The 18,707-nt window shown below is 37.4% G+C and overlaps 1 protein-coding gene across 1 annotated transcript in view; it reads right to left on the bottom strand.

The window, feature by feature from the left end:
• Positions 1-3,122: 3,122 nt before the first annotated feature.
• Positions 3,123-18,707, bottom strand: part of anxa5a (annexin A5a) — a 26,460-nt gene continuing 10,875 nt past the window's right edge. Inside the window, exons 5-14 of the mRNA XM_035669757.1 lie at positions 17,590-17,684; positions 14,867-14,980; positions 12,327-12,417; positions 11,224-11,303; positions 10,812-10,862; positions 8,927-9,020; positions 7,325-7,420; positions 7,054-7,112; positions 5,828-5,950; positions 3,123-3,676 (exon numbers count right to left, since the gene is read on the bottom strand). Coding sequence (XP_035525650.1) covers positions 3,617-3,676; positions 5,828-5,950; positions 7,054-7,112; positions 7,325-7,420; positions 8,927-9,020; positions 10,812-10,862; positions 11,224-11,303; positions 12,327-12,417; positions 14,867-14,980; positions 17,590-17,684 — 863 coding nt within the window. The 3' untranslated portion in view covers positions 3,123-3,616. The remainder of the gene's footprint in view (positions 3,677-5,827; positions 5,951-7,053; positions 7,113-7,324; positions 7,421-8,926; positions 9,021-10,811; positions 10,863-11,223; positions 11,304-12,326; positions 12,418-14,866; positions 14,981-17,589; positions 17,685-18,707) is intronic.

The following is an 18,707-nucleotide window of genomic DNA, read 5'->3' as shown; positions in this document are numbered from 1 at the left end:
CTTTTCCCACATTAAATCTACCCACAACCCAACGGAAAGATATTTGTCTTTCAATGTTATTTTTATATTTTTGACCTGCTTGGCTTTCCATACAACCCTGACTTCCAAACCGGCAGTTTCCTTCTTACTATATAAAGGATAAACTACTTTTTGGTGGCATTGGACATGAAACATGATGTGACACTAGAATGTATTGCTGTTATCTGTCATATTGGGCAGTAGATATTTAGGACTGCTCAAAACTGATTCTCTTTAGTTGACTGAGAAGTTCCTGTTGGTAAAAAGAGTTTTTTGTGTTAAAAATGTTTCCCCTAAGCAGCGTTGCTCTGCATTGTTGATGGCTATTCTTTCAGGTTTAGCACTTCATGCTGCTTTAAATCTTTTCATTGTATGCAGCTGAGCCAAAACATCCTTCCTGAGTGGACTGTGGATGGTGTGGACTTACAGGTGGCCTGACTGCCTGCGGCTCCTGATTGGCTGAGAGATGTGGGCCTTGGTCAAACTGAAAGCAGGGAGAACACACCCCAGCACTACTGACTCTAAGGAGATTTGGGACAGTGTGTATTTGTGTGTGTGTGTGTGTACAACAAGGCTTGTATGAATGCCTTTGTGTGTGAATGGGCATTTGCTTTATAAAGAGCTTTAAGCTTGGTGGAGCCAAGATTACAAAGAACTGAAGGGAATTAATGAAACGTCACAAATATTACATTGTTAGCATGAAACAAGACAGATAAGTGGGTGGTGCAACTGAGAAATCAGCATCCACCAGGACCCTGACTGCAACATAAGCTGACAGAAATATTAAATCAAAAACACAGATGAGTGAACAACTGAATGAAAGCAAAGATTCTTGGTAAGGAATTTATGTAATCATATTAAACTGTGGAAAAATTACTTCTTTTTTATTCAGGAATGAAATGTGACACTGGAGGCTGATTTACAGCATCTTCCTGCAGTGGAAATGAACGTCCAGTACAGAGCACATGAAGTGATTTATGACTGCAGCCACTGGCCACATAAGCCCTGAGACATTCTTCCTGATTAAAAACTGTATCAACCACCCAAACTGTAGATATATTATAGTGATTTTGTGTTAGCACAGTTGAGAGCTAATGCACCTAAACAAAAAAGAACACAGGAATAAAATTATATAGTGTTTGTTGTGTATATATACATACACATACATATATATGTATGACGTGTTTTTTGTAGGTTAATGTAAATATTGCAGTAAATATCGCCTTTGTACACTCTATGCTTCAGGATAAGCTTACACATGTATTGTTCGGTTTTGTTCAAATTGTATTAACTTTCAGTGGGTTTTTACTTAAACGTTGCATAAACTGGACTTGATCAACTTCCTCATTAAGAATTACTGAAATAGGTCAAATCAGGCATCAGTATTAAAACTGGAATGCCTCAACCAAGAAGGTTTACCTCATTTAAGTAAGAGGACTGCTATCAACAGCCAACAGCAACCAGTACCACGCTATATCATACTGGATAAAAGACAAATGGATTAATTAAAACTTTCTTTTTTTGTATCAATGTCATTTGAAACTTCTGTGTATTTTTTAAGCCCTGTCCTCACAATTGTGGTACAATGTGTGTCTCCTTTGAACCAAAAACAGAAGACAGTATTCTGTTTTTGGTTGAAAACATTATTCATGTACTCATTTACTCTATTTTGTGGATTTATACCAATAAATGGAATTCCCCTTCTGCTCCTGTTGTGAGGAGAAGGGGAAGAAATTGTGAAATCTTACTGTGATACACTGAATTTGTTTGTGTACAGTGCTGCTCTGCCTGTGCAAATTTAGTCTTCACATTCTATAATATTACCTTCAGCCACATACTATCTGAAACAAAATAATATAGGAGCATAATTGCAATAAAAAACAAATTGTGGCTCCTTGCCTGAATGACTATAACTAGAGTAAAGGTAACATCAATTTGCAAGTCATTTTGCAGTGAATTGGAGTGAATGCATGTCTGCAAAGAGAGCACAGGCCTCTAAGGAAAAGCATGCCAATACATGAAAACATTTTCCTACTTGGACCTTCAGGTGGTTTTTGAATACATAAAATAACGTCTGGCAGACAGCGATTTTATGACCCTTGGGGAAGGCTTCTGAACCACAGAGATGTCTATAAATACTCACTTTATTTTCTCACATACGAGTATGTCTAAGTGATTTTCAAACCCAGATTGACATTTACAACTGTTGTTGTAAGGGTTGCATGTAAATAAGCTTGTTGTTTTAAGTGACTCAAAGGTCATCCGGTCTTGAATTTAGCTATAAAAACTGATATATTACAGTATATGCATCCTGCTGGAGTCACAGAGAGGAAAATCAAACATTAATTTAATATTTTAATGTCTCCAACCCCAGCGACACTTTGATGGGCTCATATTACTGTGAACCACTGTTGTGAGGACAAGCGCTTCTCAGATTTAAATTCTAGTTTAGATGAAAAGGTCCAAGACATGAAGTATATCTGAATGAGCTGAATCACAGGGACATATGAATAAAATGATCCACAAGACAATAACAGGAGAAGATTACTACTTAAGTCGAATAGTGTGGAAGAAATGTTTTACTTTGAAGGCTCAAGGATTGTAGTCGCTGCTATAATCTTACAATGTGGTAATAGCTAATAAATATTTAATATTTGAAAATAATTTTTTAATTCTGGGCACTTGAATTTAGTTTAGTTCAAGTCAGTAAGTGAAAATTTTAAAGAGGGAGACCACACAAATGCTGACATATGACTTTCAAAGTAAAATATTTCATTGCTATAAAGAGGCATTTATGTCAGTGGTATTTACATTTCTGGGAATGAAAACAGAGAAACAGTCTGCTCATTATACACTTTGCTGCCATCCTGTGGTTCAACTCCAGCAAAGTGAAGTCATTTCCCATCTGTTGATCTAAGGACCCAATTTGTTTGGCATCAGGCTCCTTCATGCAGAGAGACATGGAGGCAGTAGATGTCTTTATATTAATCAACACTGTCTAATAGTGTCACATTACTTATTGATCACTGAGAGCCGTGTTGCAATTTAAGTCCGGATCAGAAGTTCATTTGTAATTAATGAGAGCGGGAGTGCTGTCGACATGTAGGTTTTAATAATTCAGCAGAAGTATTGTATTTTCTAAGCTGCATTTAACACATGCTTTGAACACTGAAAACAACTTATAACATTGCATGTAACTCTGACAAACCAATAGGGCCACATGACTGAAGAAAAACAATTTAAGTGTTTAAAAGATAACCAGACATTTAATCATTTCAAACATGGCTACATTTATTCTCTACGTTAAAATCAAAACTGCACCCCCACACATTACTGTGGCGGAGCTGTTTAAATAATGTCAAACAAAACACAAAATAACTTTCATGTGAATGCACTCTAACTGCTGTTCACGCAGGCGATGTGATCATAAGTCAAAATGACAAGTGGGTAATTCACACTAATTCAATCAATAGCAAGCTAAAGTCAGAAAGAATCAACAACTCCTGATCAATAACCTCATCTCATGTGTAGCTTAGTATCGCAGCAACGCGGTGGTTAGCTCATCATTCAGTGCTGCTAAACTCATCATAAAACAGCATTAATCATTTCCACCGCAGAGGTAGAGTAAAGCCTTCTGGTAGTCTCCAGTTGTGTCTTCCTGCAAGAACAACAGACAGCGCCATTATTTTATCAATCTTATACATTCAGAAGGTACATGCTTTATTGATTCTGTATTGATATATCAGATGTTCTTTCCACTTTATTTGAGCCTTAAGTAAAACACTTATCTATTTCTTTTCCACTGTAAATATTTTTTTCAATATGCCCTATTTTTGGTACTGGTGTTTTTTCCAATGACACCTGTATATCACAGTGTCTCTTTTAATTGACGGGGGCGGTTATAGCTCAGGTGGTTGAATGGTCTGCTCCTCCTCTCCACATGTCCAAGCGTCCTTGAGCGAAACACTGAACCCCAAATGGCTCACATTGTCATTGTTGCTCTTGACAGAAGTGCCTGCCAAACGAATGCGCTGTAATGTAATGTAATGGTGCTGTCGTGAATCGCCACGCCCTCACCCTTCTGCCCATAACCCAGCTTGTATCAGCAGGCTCAGCGACTGCCTCTAGCCAACTAGCTCATGTGAGCTAACAAAACTAAAGCAACCTTATTCTAAACTATCTGCAGTAAATAAATACAGAGCACAGGCAAAGCTAAACAAGGCTACAGATGCTAAATACATAGCCAGCTAACTACCTAGCTTGGGTTGTGACTGTTCTTTACTCCATTCAAATACTCACTGTATTCATTTGTTTATGTATCAGTAACAATGGTTACCCCCACTGCTAGCAGTACAGTTCCACCATTTAGATAGGCTAAATTAGCTACATTTGTTGTGGTAGCTACATGATTAGCTGTTTGTTAACCAGTGAAACCAGGTGCAAACAACAATTAGCTTCTTTTAAATTTGGTGAAAGAGTTGTTTTAGTGGTGATATTTGATTATATTTAGAATTAAATGCCAGCAATAGTGGCTTTGCTGCCATTTTGCCACCTCTTTGTTGACACTTATTTTCGCTAAGTGGGAGATCTGTTAGAATCTCTCAATATGTCAGACCCGTAAGCGGCTCATCATTTTGTTCAAAACTATGATACGAAGTACACAAATAGCCTAAAGAGGGGTTTCTTTCTCTTAGCTTCTTGTAACAGGATCTAGCTGGCAGGGTCGGATTGATTGAAGAGTCAGGTTGCAGGAATTGATGAAAATAATAGATCTTTTTCAAAGCAGACATTTAGTTTGATGCTGCTTTCTCGTCATGTTGCTTGAAAAGTATAGCAATGGGAAAGATTCCCAAGTTTATCACCAGAAAACAAAAAGATGGTTGTAAGATTGCATAATTGGCTGTGTGATTGTTACACTGTGCATTAGTCTACCCCTAAATGTATAATAAATATCAATTAATTTACCCTAAATGGCTGAAATTGGTTTGCCTTTTCAGGGACTTAAATTCATAATTATAATGTTATTAATAAAATTCAGATTTATGTGAATGCTACTTACAAGTCAGAAACGTGTGATTATGATAACATGAACACGGCATCATGAAAGCAGGAATAACATTAGTGATCAGCTCTGGCTCATTTCAAAGAGCCAGTGATCCATCATGGGTAATACCAGGACCATAAAAGTGCAATACATAAATGAGATGCAGCCATAATTAATGTTATTAGTTACACCTGTGATTGACAAGTCAAAATATCAGCTGTGAGTCTATTAACATGAACAGTAATAAAAAGTTATATGAAATTGTGTCAAAGCTATTTGAAATAATAATTGCTATAATCAAATATAAAGGAACTCTAGTGAAACTGTAAGAAAATATATACTGGTTCATTTTTATATTTCACAGCATTTATTCAAAGGTTATTTCATAATGTCTTCTTTATCTATTCAGTATTGGCCATTTGGGAGTTCCACTGGAAGATGGAAATAACTCTGCCTGAACATCTGGCCCCAGGAGAATAGATTAATTCACTTCAGCTAGTGTGAAAAGCAGGGAAGCAGCCTCATCACACTGAATGAGGCATTTAGAGTAAATCACAAATCTGCACTCACTCACTGCACTGACATGAATCGTGTTTAAGCATAGTACACCCAGCTGGTGCTTTAAAGCATGCAGAGGGTACATAGATGAGTAGATGTTTTTTTTTGCCTTCTTAAGGAATGGACTATTTATTTTATATAAAAACCCACAGTGAAATATACAGACGCAGACGGTCCATACTAGCATTGTGTTTGCGTGAGCAGTACCTGGATAGTGGAGTACAGAGACGCTCCATACATCTTTTTGAAGCTGGCTCTAATGTCCAACATGTCCACCTCACTCCTTGACACCATTATCCTCATCAGGGTGTTGTCATCAGTTCCAGCGCGCTAAACACAGAAACATATTTAACAGCGGGAGTTCCAGCAGGTGCCACAGTTGAAGAGTTGAATTCCCATACTGTGAAGCCACTTTCTGAAAATGGGCACTTTAAAAACACATCTGGCTTTGTTCTCAGAAGATACTATTGAAGGAGCTGTCCAGTGATTCTGGAAGGTTTAGCTCCTTAACTACAAGTCACGCAACATTTTTGCCAATAACTTTTAAATGCATGCTGTACAAATGTAGATTTGTGGATGCACTTTTACTACCATTCCAGGGTGGTTTTATTTCTGTATGATATGAAAATTAATTTGTAGAGTCCCTGATCTTGCTTGAGAATATGTACAGTAATCAATCACAGTGAACATCAAGTCTGCACTTTTGGGAAACATGCTAATTCACTTACATGAGAAGCTTCGGTAAGAAAGTGAGTAAAAAGGTTTCCCCTAGATTTTGAACCATACTTTAAATTGCATTATAACATGACTTTGGTTAAAAAAATATCTGGGATGTTCTGCATTTGATGTCCGTTGTTATGCAGCTCAAACACGTTTTAAGAGTCTGCTAATTAATTTTTATAATGTATTGAAATTAATGGAATCCAATTTAATATAGTAGAAAAAATACATCTATAAATCTAAAACACATCCACAGTGATTTCTCTGTGATTAAAAGGGTGAATTTTAAAACATGCTGGTATGGTTTAAAGCAAATGTTAAAAAATCTGCCAACCAGCACCTCTAAAGTTCTTCTCATATTATATTAGTCAAATCTGTACACAAACCAAGGCGTAAAAACAATAAAAACAATCATTTGTGGTTTTATGGGGGTTCATTTCCAGACTATTTCTTCAATTCGACTCCCCGGAGTTCCATTGTCACCCTGAGGTTACCAGGCAACCAGCGGAGACTCTGGGAAAGACAGCAAACAAGTGTATTTCCTGAAATGCCAAACTATTCCCAAAAGAACCCTCGCTTGTTTTGTATTGTTTTTCTCCGCATTTGAAGTCTTGTTTTGGAACAAAATCCTACAAAAAATATTCTTAACCATTAGAGAAAAACACATATAACACACATACGAAGAACTCCAGTGGATACCGTGAGATACCTACCCTCATAGATTTATACAGGCCTTCGGCAAAAAAATCTGGGACGCTCCTGGCACATTTCACTGTGGAGAAAGAACACAGGGCACAGGTTCTGTGTAAAACTGAATTTCTGTCATGTTACTGACATATTGGTATTGATTTCTCCCATCAGGTGTTATCTTCTGCTGCATTTCATTCTAACATGCATGTCAGAATAAAAAAATAGAACAGCGTTTATGATCAGTCAAGGATCATCCTGGTAAACCATTGACAGTATACAAATCACAGGTCTTACCAACAGCTAGCAGCAGGTTCTCCAGATTCCCAGTGGTCTCCCCTTCAATGCTGTCCTCTATTTCAGAGCCAGAGAGCTTCTTGTAGGCATCAAACACTATATCAGAATCAGAATCAGAATCAGAAATACTTTAATAATCCCCGTGGGGAAATTACTATAGAGAAGAAAACAACCACAGCAACACTTCAGGTGTTCACTGGAGTCTTTGAAAATCTTAAGTATTGAAAAGGTTGCAACATTTTGACTTTAGGGCAACTCATTCTGTTATGTGAACCAGAGACTAGATTTCAAGTTTTATCTGAGTTATCACATTGTGTTTATTAATCTATTGTACCCAGTTCATTTTTTTGTTGTTTTTTTGCTCCATGTTTTATTATTTAATACTGTTTTTATCTTTTTGTAATCCTATTGCTGGGTATTTTATTCTATTTAATTAACTGTATTTTTATTTGCCTGACTCTATTTAACTGCAGTGCTGAATGTCTGTTCGTTTCTTTTTCCCATTTAAAGCACAAACTGTAACTTTATTTTGAAATAAACCAGAATAATGTGTATTCATTACAGTGAATACAGTTGCATAAACATAATCATAGAACAGTTTTGGGGTAGTGTAAAAAGTAATTTTGGAAGACACTGGCAAGCATAGTATTAGGTATGTTTAGGTATGAGGACTTGTTGATGCTAGGGATGCATTCATTGCTGGTTATCATGTTCCCTTTCACTCTAGCTTCATCTAACCGGTTGACTGACCTGTTTGTTGCTGCTTGAGGCCATACACCTAAATTTTTCAGTGAGTTGCGTGTCTAGTCCGTCATCTGACTGGCAAACCAGAAACAAGTGCTATTTTCCTCTCTTACCTCTCTTTGCAGTGAGCAATTTCTGCCCTTGGGACTGCCGCTGAGCTTGTGTGCTGTTTATCACACCTTAATCAACTCTATAAACACAGCACATTTCAATCTCTCTTTGTACTTTTTACAATTATCCAAGCATTTTGCTTTTTTTATTAATATTTATGTTTGTGTGAAAACATTAAAGGCTGTTACTCTTCTCCTGAGATGTTTTCACTGTGTATTTCTTGATGAATGGAGAATGATGTCTTGTGGCAGAGTTTGACACGAGAAGGATGTTTTAACATCCGTCTGCTGAAAGTGGAAAGTTTCTCTGTGCTCATTGAAAATCTGATTTTAAGGGGTGACCCTTACGAGCATTATTTGTGACATTACAAATAATTTAGAAGCCAATCCTGGTCCAGTGTGTAACTGTGTGATGTAAACCATCACCATGTCTTTAAGCCACCAGTACACATACACTGAGAAGGGATTTTAGATTGAAGTAGGAGACATCTTCTTTCCAGCAACTCAAATTTTTAATGAGGTAGAAGGAATAGATGCCTTTTTAAGGATTTTTAATACATGTCTGGAGAGGATCTTTAAGTTACCCTGCTCATTCTGACATTTATTTGAAGCTGCCTGACTTATTTAGGTGCAATAATAAAGTAGAGCATGAATGGATAGTGAAGGTATGTTGTTTGCAACCTTTGATGTTGCTCTCTTCAGTAGGTTTGACGAAATATCAAATATGCTGGCACAAACAAACTCTCACCTTTTCTGAGATGTTCTGCGCTCCTGTTGCCAAGAATTGTGATGAATTTTTCCTCATCTGTGCCAAACTTGCCCTCACCAGCAGCATGCAAGTCCTGTAGTGGCAGATACACACTTGTACATTCACACAAACAGAAGTAGCTTAGTAGTGTAGACGTGATTTATTGCAACTCACAGAAAGAGCAAAATTGACAGCACTGATGTAGGACCTTGCCAAAACACCGAAAAACACTTTGTTTTTCTCAGTTCGTCTCTGATGTTAGAGAGAAAGTCTGGATTTTAGGTCTGTCTCACCTCATGGTCAGATAGTTAATCAAATACAGAAATACTACTACTACTACCACTACTTCTAATAATACCAATAATAATAATAATAATAATAATGATAAAGAATCAATAATTAGAAATGGTTTATTGGAAACAAGATGTTTCATTCCTGGAGGTTTGCATCCTTTAATTCATTTTTCCTATTGACTATTCTTCAGCCTTGGCCTTTAGTTGTATTGCACTTTTGAGAGCAGCCCAACAAATATGATCATATATTTAACATGTTGACATTTGAAAGAAAATGGTGAAATTAAGTTAAATATGATCTATAGCACAGTAGTTATATACCCATTTATTTTGTTCTTTTGCTTTGTTTTTTTAAATATGCTGTATGTTGAATTTTAACATTAATAAACTGTCACCATGTTCATTTTTAAGACCTCAGTGTAGTTACAATTACGTTACAACAATCTCCAACATAGGTTTGACTGCTTTATAGAACAAAGAAGGGAGTGTAGCCCTTAGCTGTGTCCTCCTCTCTCTTTCTGGCGGGGAGATATAGTGAAGAATCAATAGCACGCTCACGTCTGCCCATTGAATACAAGGCTGCAGCCAGCAGCCGGTTAGCTTAGCTTAGTTTAGCATAAAGGCTGGAAGCTTCCTAACCTAGCTGCCTACCAGCACCTCTAAAGCTCACAAATTAACATGTTATATTTTGTTTATCTGTACAAAATCTAAGTTCATAAAAAAAACAATGGGTTTTGTGCTGGATTAGTTCTTGGGAGCAGTTGCCAGGCAACCTGTGGAGACTACAGGAAGTTACTGCTCGAGAAATAGTCCATGTTTTATTTACTATAAGCAATGTATCTTAGTTACCATGAGCACATGGGTTAGGGTTAGAAAGAGAAATCCTTTTTCCCAAGGTATCCTTTGTGGGGATTTCTTGGAGAAAAGGGTGTGTGCTGGCCATTCTTGCTGTTGTTTTTATTTTGAGAAAAATACAGTTTGTGCCCTGGTGTAGTGGTGGTGGGGGAATCTGGTGTTCAGGTATCTGATCCAGTGTCTTTCTGCTTTTTTCCTCTTCACTGGTGTCCAATTAATGTTGTGTTGTACTCCTGTTATTTCTGATGACCCTAGACCATGGTTAATAAAGTGTGCCACTAGATGTGTGTGTGTGTGTGTTTGTGATTTGTAATGTTATATATGTGTTGTGCCAGTCTAGTTTTAATTGTGTTGCCTGTTTCTCCTACATATGAGATGTCGCAGTGTTTACACTTTATGACATATATGCAGTTGTGTTTTTCTTTCCTTTTCTTTTTTTTCCTTTTCTTTTTCTTCTCTTTTTCCATGAACACATGGGTTGGGGTTAGGGTTAGGAAGGGGTTTGCAGAACGGTTCAATATCTCTGGTGAGAGGATTGGAGGCACACCAGGGAGGGATAAATGGACAAATAGCAACATCTTCTTTGTGACATGGGTTTATTATCTAACAGGGATTGCTGAAAAGGGGATCCTTTCTGAATAAAAGTGACCTTTTAGGTCGTTTGTTGAAATTGCTAGAAATTGTCTGACGTTCCCAAAAGATGTTTAAAGCAATGAGCCATATCTTGTTTTTCTTACCTTAGCGTCTTTCTCGATCTTTGCCTCGTCTACCCCTTCCTCCCTGCTTCCCTTCACGGCCGGATAAATGACGGACCAGACAGAAAGGCAGAAAGTTAGGTTGACAAACAGAGAGCAAAAGTAGGTCAGTGTGGATAGAAACACGATGAGCTCAGACCTGCTCAGAGCCTCTCTCAACCCATGTAACCCCGGAAGATTACATTATCTGCTGAGTGTCCCTGAACCATGAAGATTACATTTCTGTCTGTACACCAAAACACATTCGAGAACCCGACTGTAGTGTATTGTGTTGTCATCACCCTCCCCGTGCCCAACCCACACATAAACCTCTCATGACTTTGTAATGGCATCACCAGAGGCTCATTATCAGGTAAAAGAAACATAAGTCTTTCCAGCAGCCCCCATTCTCTACCTGCAGGAGGATCACCAGTAGTTTCTGATAGTGCCCTGAGGTGTCACCGCAGATATCTTTCTCCAGCTTACTGGTGAACTCTGGAGGAAAGAGGAGAAGAGGGACAGAAGATTGCTTACACGTCTTTCTCACAACAGTCACTGACGGTTGAAATCGACCCTAGTGGGACGTTTTGCTGGAGGATCTGGGACAGCAGATTTGATTAGTCGGCTAAAGGACAGCGTGGCCTTCTCTTTGTCCAGATCAAATAAACTGGCCTCTTTGGTTTTGGCCCTCTGTGTCTTTGATGTCGCATACTATTTTGTATTGTAGTTTGTTGGAATTTAGAGATGGTATGTTAGAAACATTCTTGCAGCAATGCATTTTTAGTGAGACTGGTGTTAAAGGTTATATAAGATTTCAAACATTAACAAAAACATTTGTTATATAAACTATAATGGCGTCTTGAGCAGTGAGTGACATCACACTGCCTTTGCCTGTATTGCTATCCCAGCTTCTATGTGCTTTGTTTCCAGCTGGTGAATGTTAGTGCATTTATTCTTTTTTCTGTGTACTTTGAACAGAGTTACAGTGTTACAATGATATGCAAGATAAAATTCCTGTTTTTGTCAATGGAGTCTGGTGGCGAGCAATAGTGATGTAACTGCTGTTACTGGTTAAACAAAAGGTCTATCTCGGAAGGGATTTTTTCTATAATGTTGACAATCACAGTCTGAGTGGCAAAAAAGCATTTTTAGTGGACGCACTTGAATATTCTCACACCTATCTGAATTAAGAGTTTATTTTGAAACCACTGTTGGTTATTGTTGAAAAGACAATGGAAAGACTAACAAAGACTTTTTTTTCATGTGTTAAGTGTTTTATGATTATCTGCAAGGTAAAATTAAAAAAAAAAGAGTCTGGTGGTTTTTAGTTACTAGCTGAACTGAAAAGCAGTGCGGCAATCCCTGTTAGATGAAAAGTGTGTTGCACATCTGACCATACCCATTACCAGTTGCACATTTCACCCTCTCATTATAAAGCTCTAAGAAACTAATCAATAACGGTGACAGTGAACATCTTAATCTGCTCTGGTTTCTGTCTTTCACAGCTGAGTAAGTCACCTTTCTTGTACACTTTGATGATATCTTTCATCTGTTCGCTGGTCCTGGAGGCCATGATCTCAATCAGCACATCGTCATCAGTCCCAGCACCCTGGGAACCAAACACAATAAATGGATGAACTCGATATGAGACAACATGGATTTCTCTGGTAGTGTGTTCTCACAGCAATCTTATCTTTTTTTGCTATTTTATCCAATATCATGGTGTGCAAAGAGCAATATTTGTGAGACAAAAGTTAAGAATTGTCAAAGAAAAAAGGCTTAAGGAAATACACAGAATACACTGAAGATGTGTGCAATTAGAGAATGAATACGCCCAGTTTACCGAAGAGAATTAGCTCTGAGGATCAGCCATAGTTTGAAGCCATTTCTCTTCTCCTCGCTGTAATTAACCCTCTAGCAAAAGTGGAGCACTAGGTGTGATGGGAATGTCACAGGCAAGTCCTAAATGCTTTGCCTTCACTTTGATTGAACATTTAATTTGCGCTGGTAATGCGTATGTGAATGTGATTAAAGAATAGAGAGAACAAGAAGAAGTTCCATTAGTAAATTATAAGAGGAGTCCGGAGTTTGTTGAACCTATTTTCTTTAGGCAGACTTCATTCAAACTTTATGAGCCATCAGTGTGACATAAAAAGCAGCAGAGGTAGGTATGTGAAGCCTCAAAAAGTCTGAATTATCTAAGCTATAACACAAACTAATACATCCAGCCTACAGCATCAGTAAATTATATATGTGATTAGATATAATACCAGTACTTTGGTGTGACATCTTATTGATTTGAGCCAAATTAGAGATGCAACAAATAGATATGAAGAGACTGTTCTGTAAGTACCTCCCAGGTGTTACAACCTGCACTGAGACCCAACACATGTGATGGGAAGCAAAGATAATAAAGCAGGATTGTATCTCTAGAGAGGCTCTAATCAAAACCAGCCTTAACATCTGACCTTAAATAGATTTGAAGCAGATGTATAGAAAAAGGCAGGGTTAACCAACTGATGAAAATTACACCATATGAAAGATGATTTTAATTATGGAGCCGAGGTACTGAATAGAGTGCTTGGGTCAGATGTTATCAGCAGGTTGTTTCTCATGTAAATATCAAACCGGAGTTTGGTTGCAACCACCCAACACTTGTACTGTGGGCTTATTTCATTCACTAAGCATGAGATATGCTTCAGTACAGTGCTGTATCTCATTAAGTGATGTCACGGCTCAGTCTTACAGAGTTGTGATCTTAGAGACAACATGTTTTTATAGCAGTTGCTACAAGGAGATAATCCAGCCTCGAGCAATCACAGATAATGGCAATTTTCTGACAGTATTGTGACAATGGCACAAATAGTGCCATGCCGACCATGAACAGCTTCACACCTGTGACAGGGCAATACAACAATAATACACTCTTTTGTGCACCAAGTGAAATGGTTTGTGTCCTTGCCTTTGTGCTTGTTTTTCAAAAACTGTCTTCTTCACAATGTCAAATCCTAATAAAAAGCTGTAGCTGGTGAGTGCTCACAAAATGTTTTTTTTTTACCTTTTCCAAAATGGTGACATTTTAATTTATTTTATTTCACTCTTCAAGCCACTTGCACAACCTGATGTATAAATATGTTAATATGTTGTAACGTTGGCAAACAACTGTCTACTCACTGTCACCATAAAGCAACATAAACAATCATTTGAGCAAGTCCAATATTCAGTTTAACTCTGGTTTGGTCTCCAGAAACATTTGAGTAAAAATATCTGGCTATTTTAATACTCTCAAAGCTACCACCTGCTGCTGGAAACAGTAGAGCCATAGATTCGGATGATAGGTCTCTGTGGATTCTTTATTAGAAGAGACCCCCTAGGTAGTTATTCATTGTTAATATGATGTTCAATGATTAGTGGAGGTTTTATCATATAAAGTAGCAGACTTTGACGTGTCTCATATTTTCTCTTTTGCCCACTTTAAACCTATGCATAAGAACATTATTCCATATTAAACAATGCATAAGCAATTCTAAATATTAATGCATCCATTGAAGGCGACCCGTGGCGTAGATATAAATGGGGTTCATTCTAAGGTAACAAAAACGCAAAAAATCTTCTTTTCCGATGATTATTTATATAATAAAAACATAGTTATGAATATTATATTCCGTTTCTAATAGATTCCAATAGATCCTCCTAAATGTTTCACACTGGACCTTTAAATGCTATGTAACCTACCTGTCACAACTAAAAAATCCTAAAAACCGGTCTGATGTATGTGGTCCAATACTAAGGCGCTGTTATTGTGTATGCTGTCTCACTGGCATGGCTTACATAGAAGGGAGCCTTCATTACTGTTATTAGTTCACACACATGCTTTTCCTGCTATGACAAGTTGAAATGAGCGCCAAGAGAACGGTCTATTGCTCAGCTGAAAGTTTCAGCAGATGTTGGAACATCTGTGTACAAGTACAAGCACAAATAAGGGAATAAACGCAGTCGTCTGAGGTTTGCAACTCATTTGCATATAAGACCTTGATGACCTAACTTTCATCAGTTACCTTGAGAGCCTTGTGCAGCTGGGAAGCATCATATGAAATAGGTGGGGTCATCAGGGCCACAATCAGACTCTCAAACAGCCCACCAAGCTCCGATTTTAGTACGCTGACCAAGTCCTGAGATGATTAATGACAAGAACAAAAAACACCCTATTAATAATTGTCTTTGTAAAGAGCTTAACTTTGCATCATTTAAATGTTGTTACATTAAAGAAACTGAACAAATTTGCAATCTGACTATTTTAACTCTACTCATTTTTATTCATAGCAATAGTCTTTAAATGCATGAACCATATTCAGCATTCATTCCTTTCACTGCATTGCTGAAATTTTCAAAGGAATGAGGATAATCATAAGAAATGTACCTGCAGGAAAGAAAAAAAAAAGATATTTGCTTTGCAGTATTTCCAGCTAATCAAGCAGGACATTTTATTCAAAGGCTTCATCTAAATTGATTTCTGTACACAATGAATCACATATTTGGGCCATGCTGGGAACAAGACCTGATTGAAAAGAGTAATAGCATAAATACATATACATATAAAACACCCAAGGAATGTTATAATCTGCGGTGCTGGGCCAGGACTCTGCAGTATACAGAGTCGAACACTCATCTCTTTAACAGCTCAATATATGAGACCTCTAACAGATAATCCCCTTATTCTACGTTGCATAACCCATCTCTCTTTTCACATAAAAATGTGTTTCCATTTTCAGATCTGTTAAAAGCCAGTCAAATCAAATTTCCATAAACGGTTTGTCAAAAGGTGCACTACAGAGCAAAAATCTGACACTGTGAGTTATAGAAAATGAACTGATAGCAGAGACATAAGAGCATGCACTGTAACGTAACATGATCAAATGCGTATCAGTATTTCTCTTTACTTTTTTGGCACCAGTTCTCATTTCAGATGCTATTGCAAATGAGTAGTTAAAGCTAGTGTTTCTACCTTTAAATAGTGGTTCTGATAAAACACTGTAATGTTCCGAGTTTTTCCAGGAGCTACTTTGTGATTTTCGGGTGTACCTTCTTTCTCTCAAGCTGCCTCATCTATTTGCACTTCAGGCACCAGTTACATTTGCTGGAATGTTTTTCAATAACCTGCACAGACAGCAAATTAACTTCCAATCCACAGGTGGTCATAAAATAACTTGACAGTGTTATAGAACAGCAAAAGCAGGAGAGCATAAAATGACCCAAGGTCTAATATAACTGACTGAACTGAATTCTGGTCCATGGAGGCTGCAGGAAATTGGTCTTCTTTCCTCTTCTATGATTAATTTTCCCCCATATAACTGCTGAATGTTGGTACAAAATGCCAACCCTTGCTCTTTGATTCTTAATGACAGAAAAACTGGATGTTGTAGATGGTTGGATGACTTTGTGCAATTAAACCTTAGTGTAGCTGAGGCAGCCAGCGGTGGAAAAGGTCAGATCCTGATACAACAATGTCGAAGATACTAGAAGGAAAAGTCCTGTTTAAGTAGAAGACATTATAATATATCCACAAATCTGTTTTCATCGTGGTTTTGTTTTTTTGTGAAATAATAGATTATTTTACCTCTATGGGCATCAAACAGGTATTTAAAGGAAATGTCTTGTGGTGGAACTGCTGACATAGACTGACATATCTGAAACGACTACACACTACTTTTTTGTAAGGGATTACAAACCATGAAAGTTGCGGCCCACCTGTTTAAGCTCTAACAATGCACTGTATTGTGTTTTATAGCACTAAGCTTTAACTGTCAGACAAATGTAATGGAGTAAAAAGTGTAATTTTCCCTTTGAAATGTAGTGGAGTAGCAGTATAAAGTAGCATACAATTAAAATAATCATATGAATTACAAATAGATTTAAAAAAAGGTACGAAAATATAGTGCTTGAGTAAATATTCTTATAACATTGGAGGAAGCAATATAGCAACATGACATTACTGTTGAAAACTACCAATGAATGACGCAATGAACCATACTGTTGCACTGGCTGATATATTACTTCATCTAATTAACACATGGACATTGAATTGATCCAACAGACACCATCCTGCTACTGTATGGTAAATGGTCAAAAGATTTTTATAGCACCTTTCTAGTCTTCCAACGAACGCTTTAGGGGTTCAGTATCTTGCTCATGACCACTGTGACATGCAGCAGGAGGAGCCAGGGATCAAACCCCCAACCTTCATTTATTGTGACTCACCATTATCTAGTGAGTCACAATAAAAAAATCAAAGATAAGAGGGATGTCTGAAAAAAAAAAAACATATTCTGAGTATTAGATTTTTCTTTCTGCTTTCATATCCTGGTAGCCTCAGATTGAACTTGCGTATAAAGCTGATAATAGTCCCCAACAAAGCACAGTTTACTCCCTTTTGCTCAAAAGTAGTGTCCAGTAAAAAATTTACTATATATATTTCTAAATGTTTAGGTCTTCAGTAGGAATGAATGGATTTGGGGCAGAGTGCCAGACAGACAGCTGAACATTATTGAGGACAGACACACAATGTTGGTTTTGATCTTTGATGGGATTTGTTGACAATAATGAAAATACAGAATACTGCCAGGATCATTATTATCCCCGTGCCTTCTTCGTTGCTGGATTGAGCATCATCCAGGTGATGTTGGTGAGTGAGACACAGTGGCTGACATGACCTGTAACCATCCATCAGTTTGACTGCCAATTGTCACCAGCTCTCTGTTTCATTCCCAGCGGCTCACCTTACCTTTCCGTACGCCTTTTTATACGCTGCCTTTATTTGCTGGCGCTGGTCGTTGCTGCGGGCTGTCAGAAGCATGAGGATTGCATCTTCATCCGTTCCTGAAGCAAAAGGGATGTAAACATTAAATTACACATGGATTGAACAGCACACATTCTATGGAATGTGGACAAAGACTAAAATCGTATTTATATTTTAAATTCTTTATTATTTCCATACACAAAGGTATAATAAAGCATTATTGTGTTTGCACCTATCATCTAGCAGAAGCACGCTCTCCAAAGCAAAACCTGATTGAGAATAATTGAGAGTTTGGAATATAGCCCTAAATGAAGAGTCGACCCTTTAAAGCAGGAGATCAGCATTCAGAAGGATTTAATCTTACAATGAATAGTTCCTGGAGGTCACCAGCATCTCAGAGGAAAAAGTTCAGAGAGACAAACAGGCAGAAGAGCAACATGTGATATTTCCTCTGAGGGATCAAAATGTTAAATTAGTCCAAGTTAATTATGGCACAAAGCCCTGCTGATCTATAATGACAGCTCTAACTATAGACAGATTGGATCATCATTGTTCTCCTCCCTTTTACTTTTTGTTTCCACATTTAATCAACAAGTGGCGCTTCTTAATTATGCTTATTATGAGAGTACCAAATTGACAGGAAGCTAGAGTAGGAGATGAAAGAGAAAAAATGTGTTAGTGGTCAGTGAGGTTATATTTAGTAGGGGAAGAATTGGTGTTAATCATTACACCATGTATGCCTGTAGTACGCCTTTCATTTTTCCATTGTCCAATGATATACACTAATGACTGCAGAGGGACGTTACGATTGTAGTTGCCCATTTTGCATCTCTGCAATTAAAATAAGATGTGGAAAATGGGGTCGAAGGTTAAACTTAACCTAACTATACTAAAAAATTAAGCCGAACAGCTTTCTAACAAAGACATAAAAAATCACGTAACACAAGATCCTTATATTGTAAAAGTCTTTAAATTATTATTTTCTTACACATGCTCACAATCTTAACAGATTTCTGATATTTGCTTTGTAGGTCTGTACTCTTAGTAAAGCATGTAATGTGAAATGTAGGATGTTTACAATTGTAAGTCATTTTTTTTGGGGG

The sequence above is a fragment of the Morone saxatilis genome, unplaced genomic scaffold, assembly GCF_004916995.1.
Source record: "Morone saxatilis isolate NCDOM2014 unplaced genomic scaffold, NCSU_SB_2.0 Contig22, whole genome shotgun sequence".
Taxonomy (NCBI): domain Eukaryota; kingdom Metazoa; phylum Chordata; class Actinopteri; family Moronidae; genus Morone; species Morone saxatilis.
This window is presented reverse-complemented; position numbering and strand designations above follow the sequence as displayed.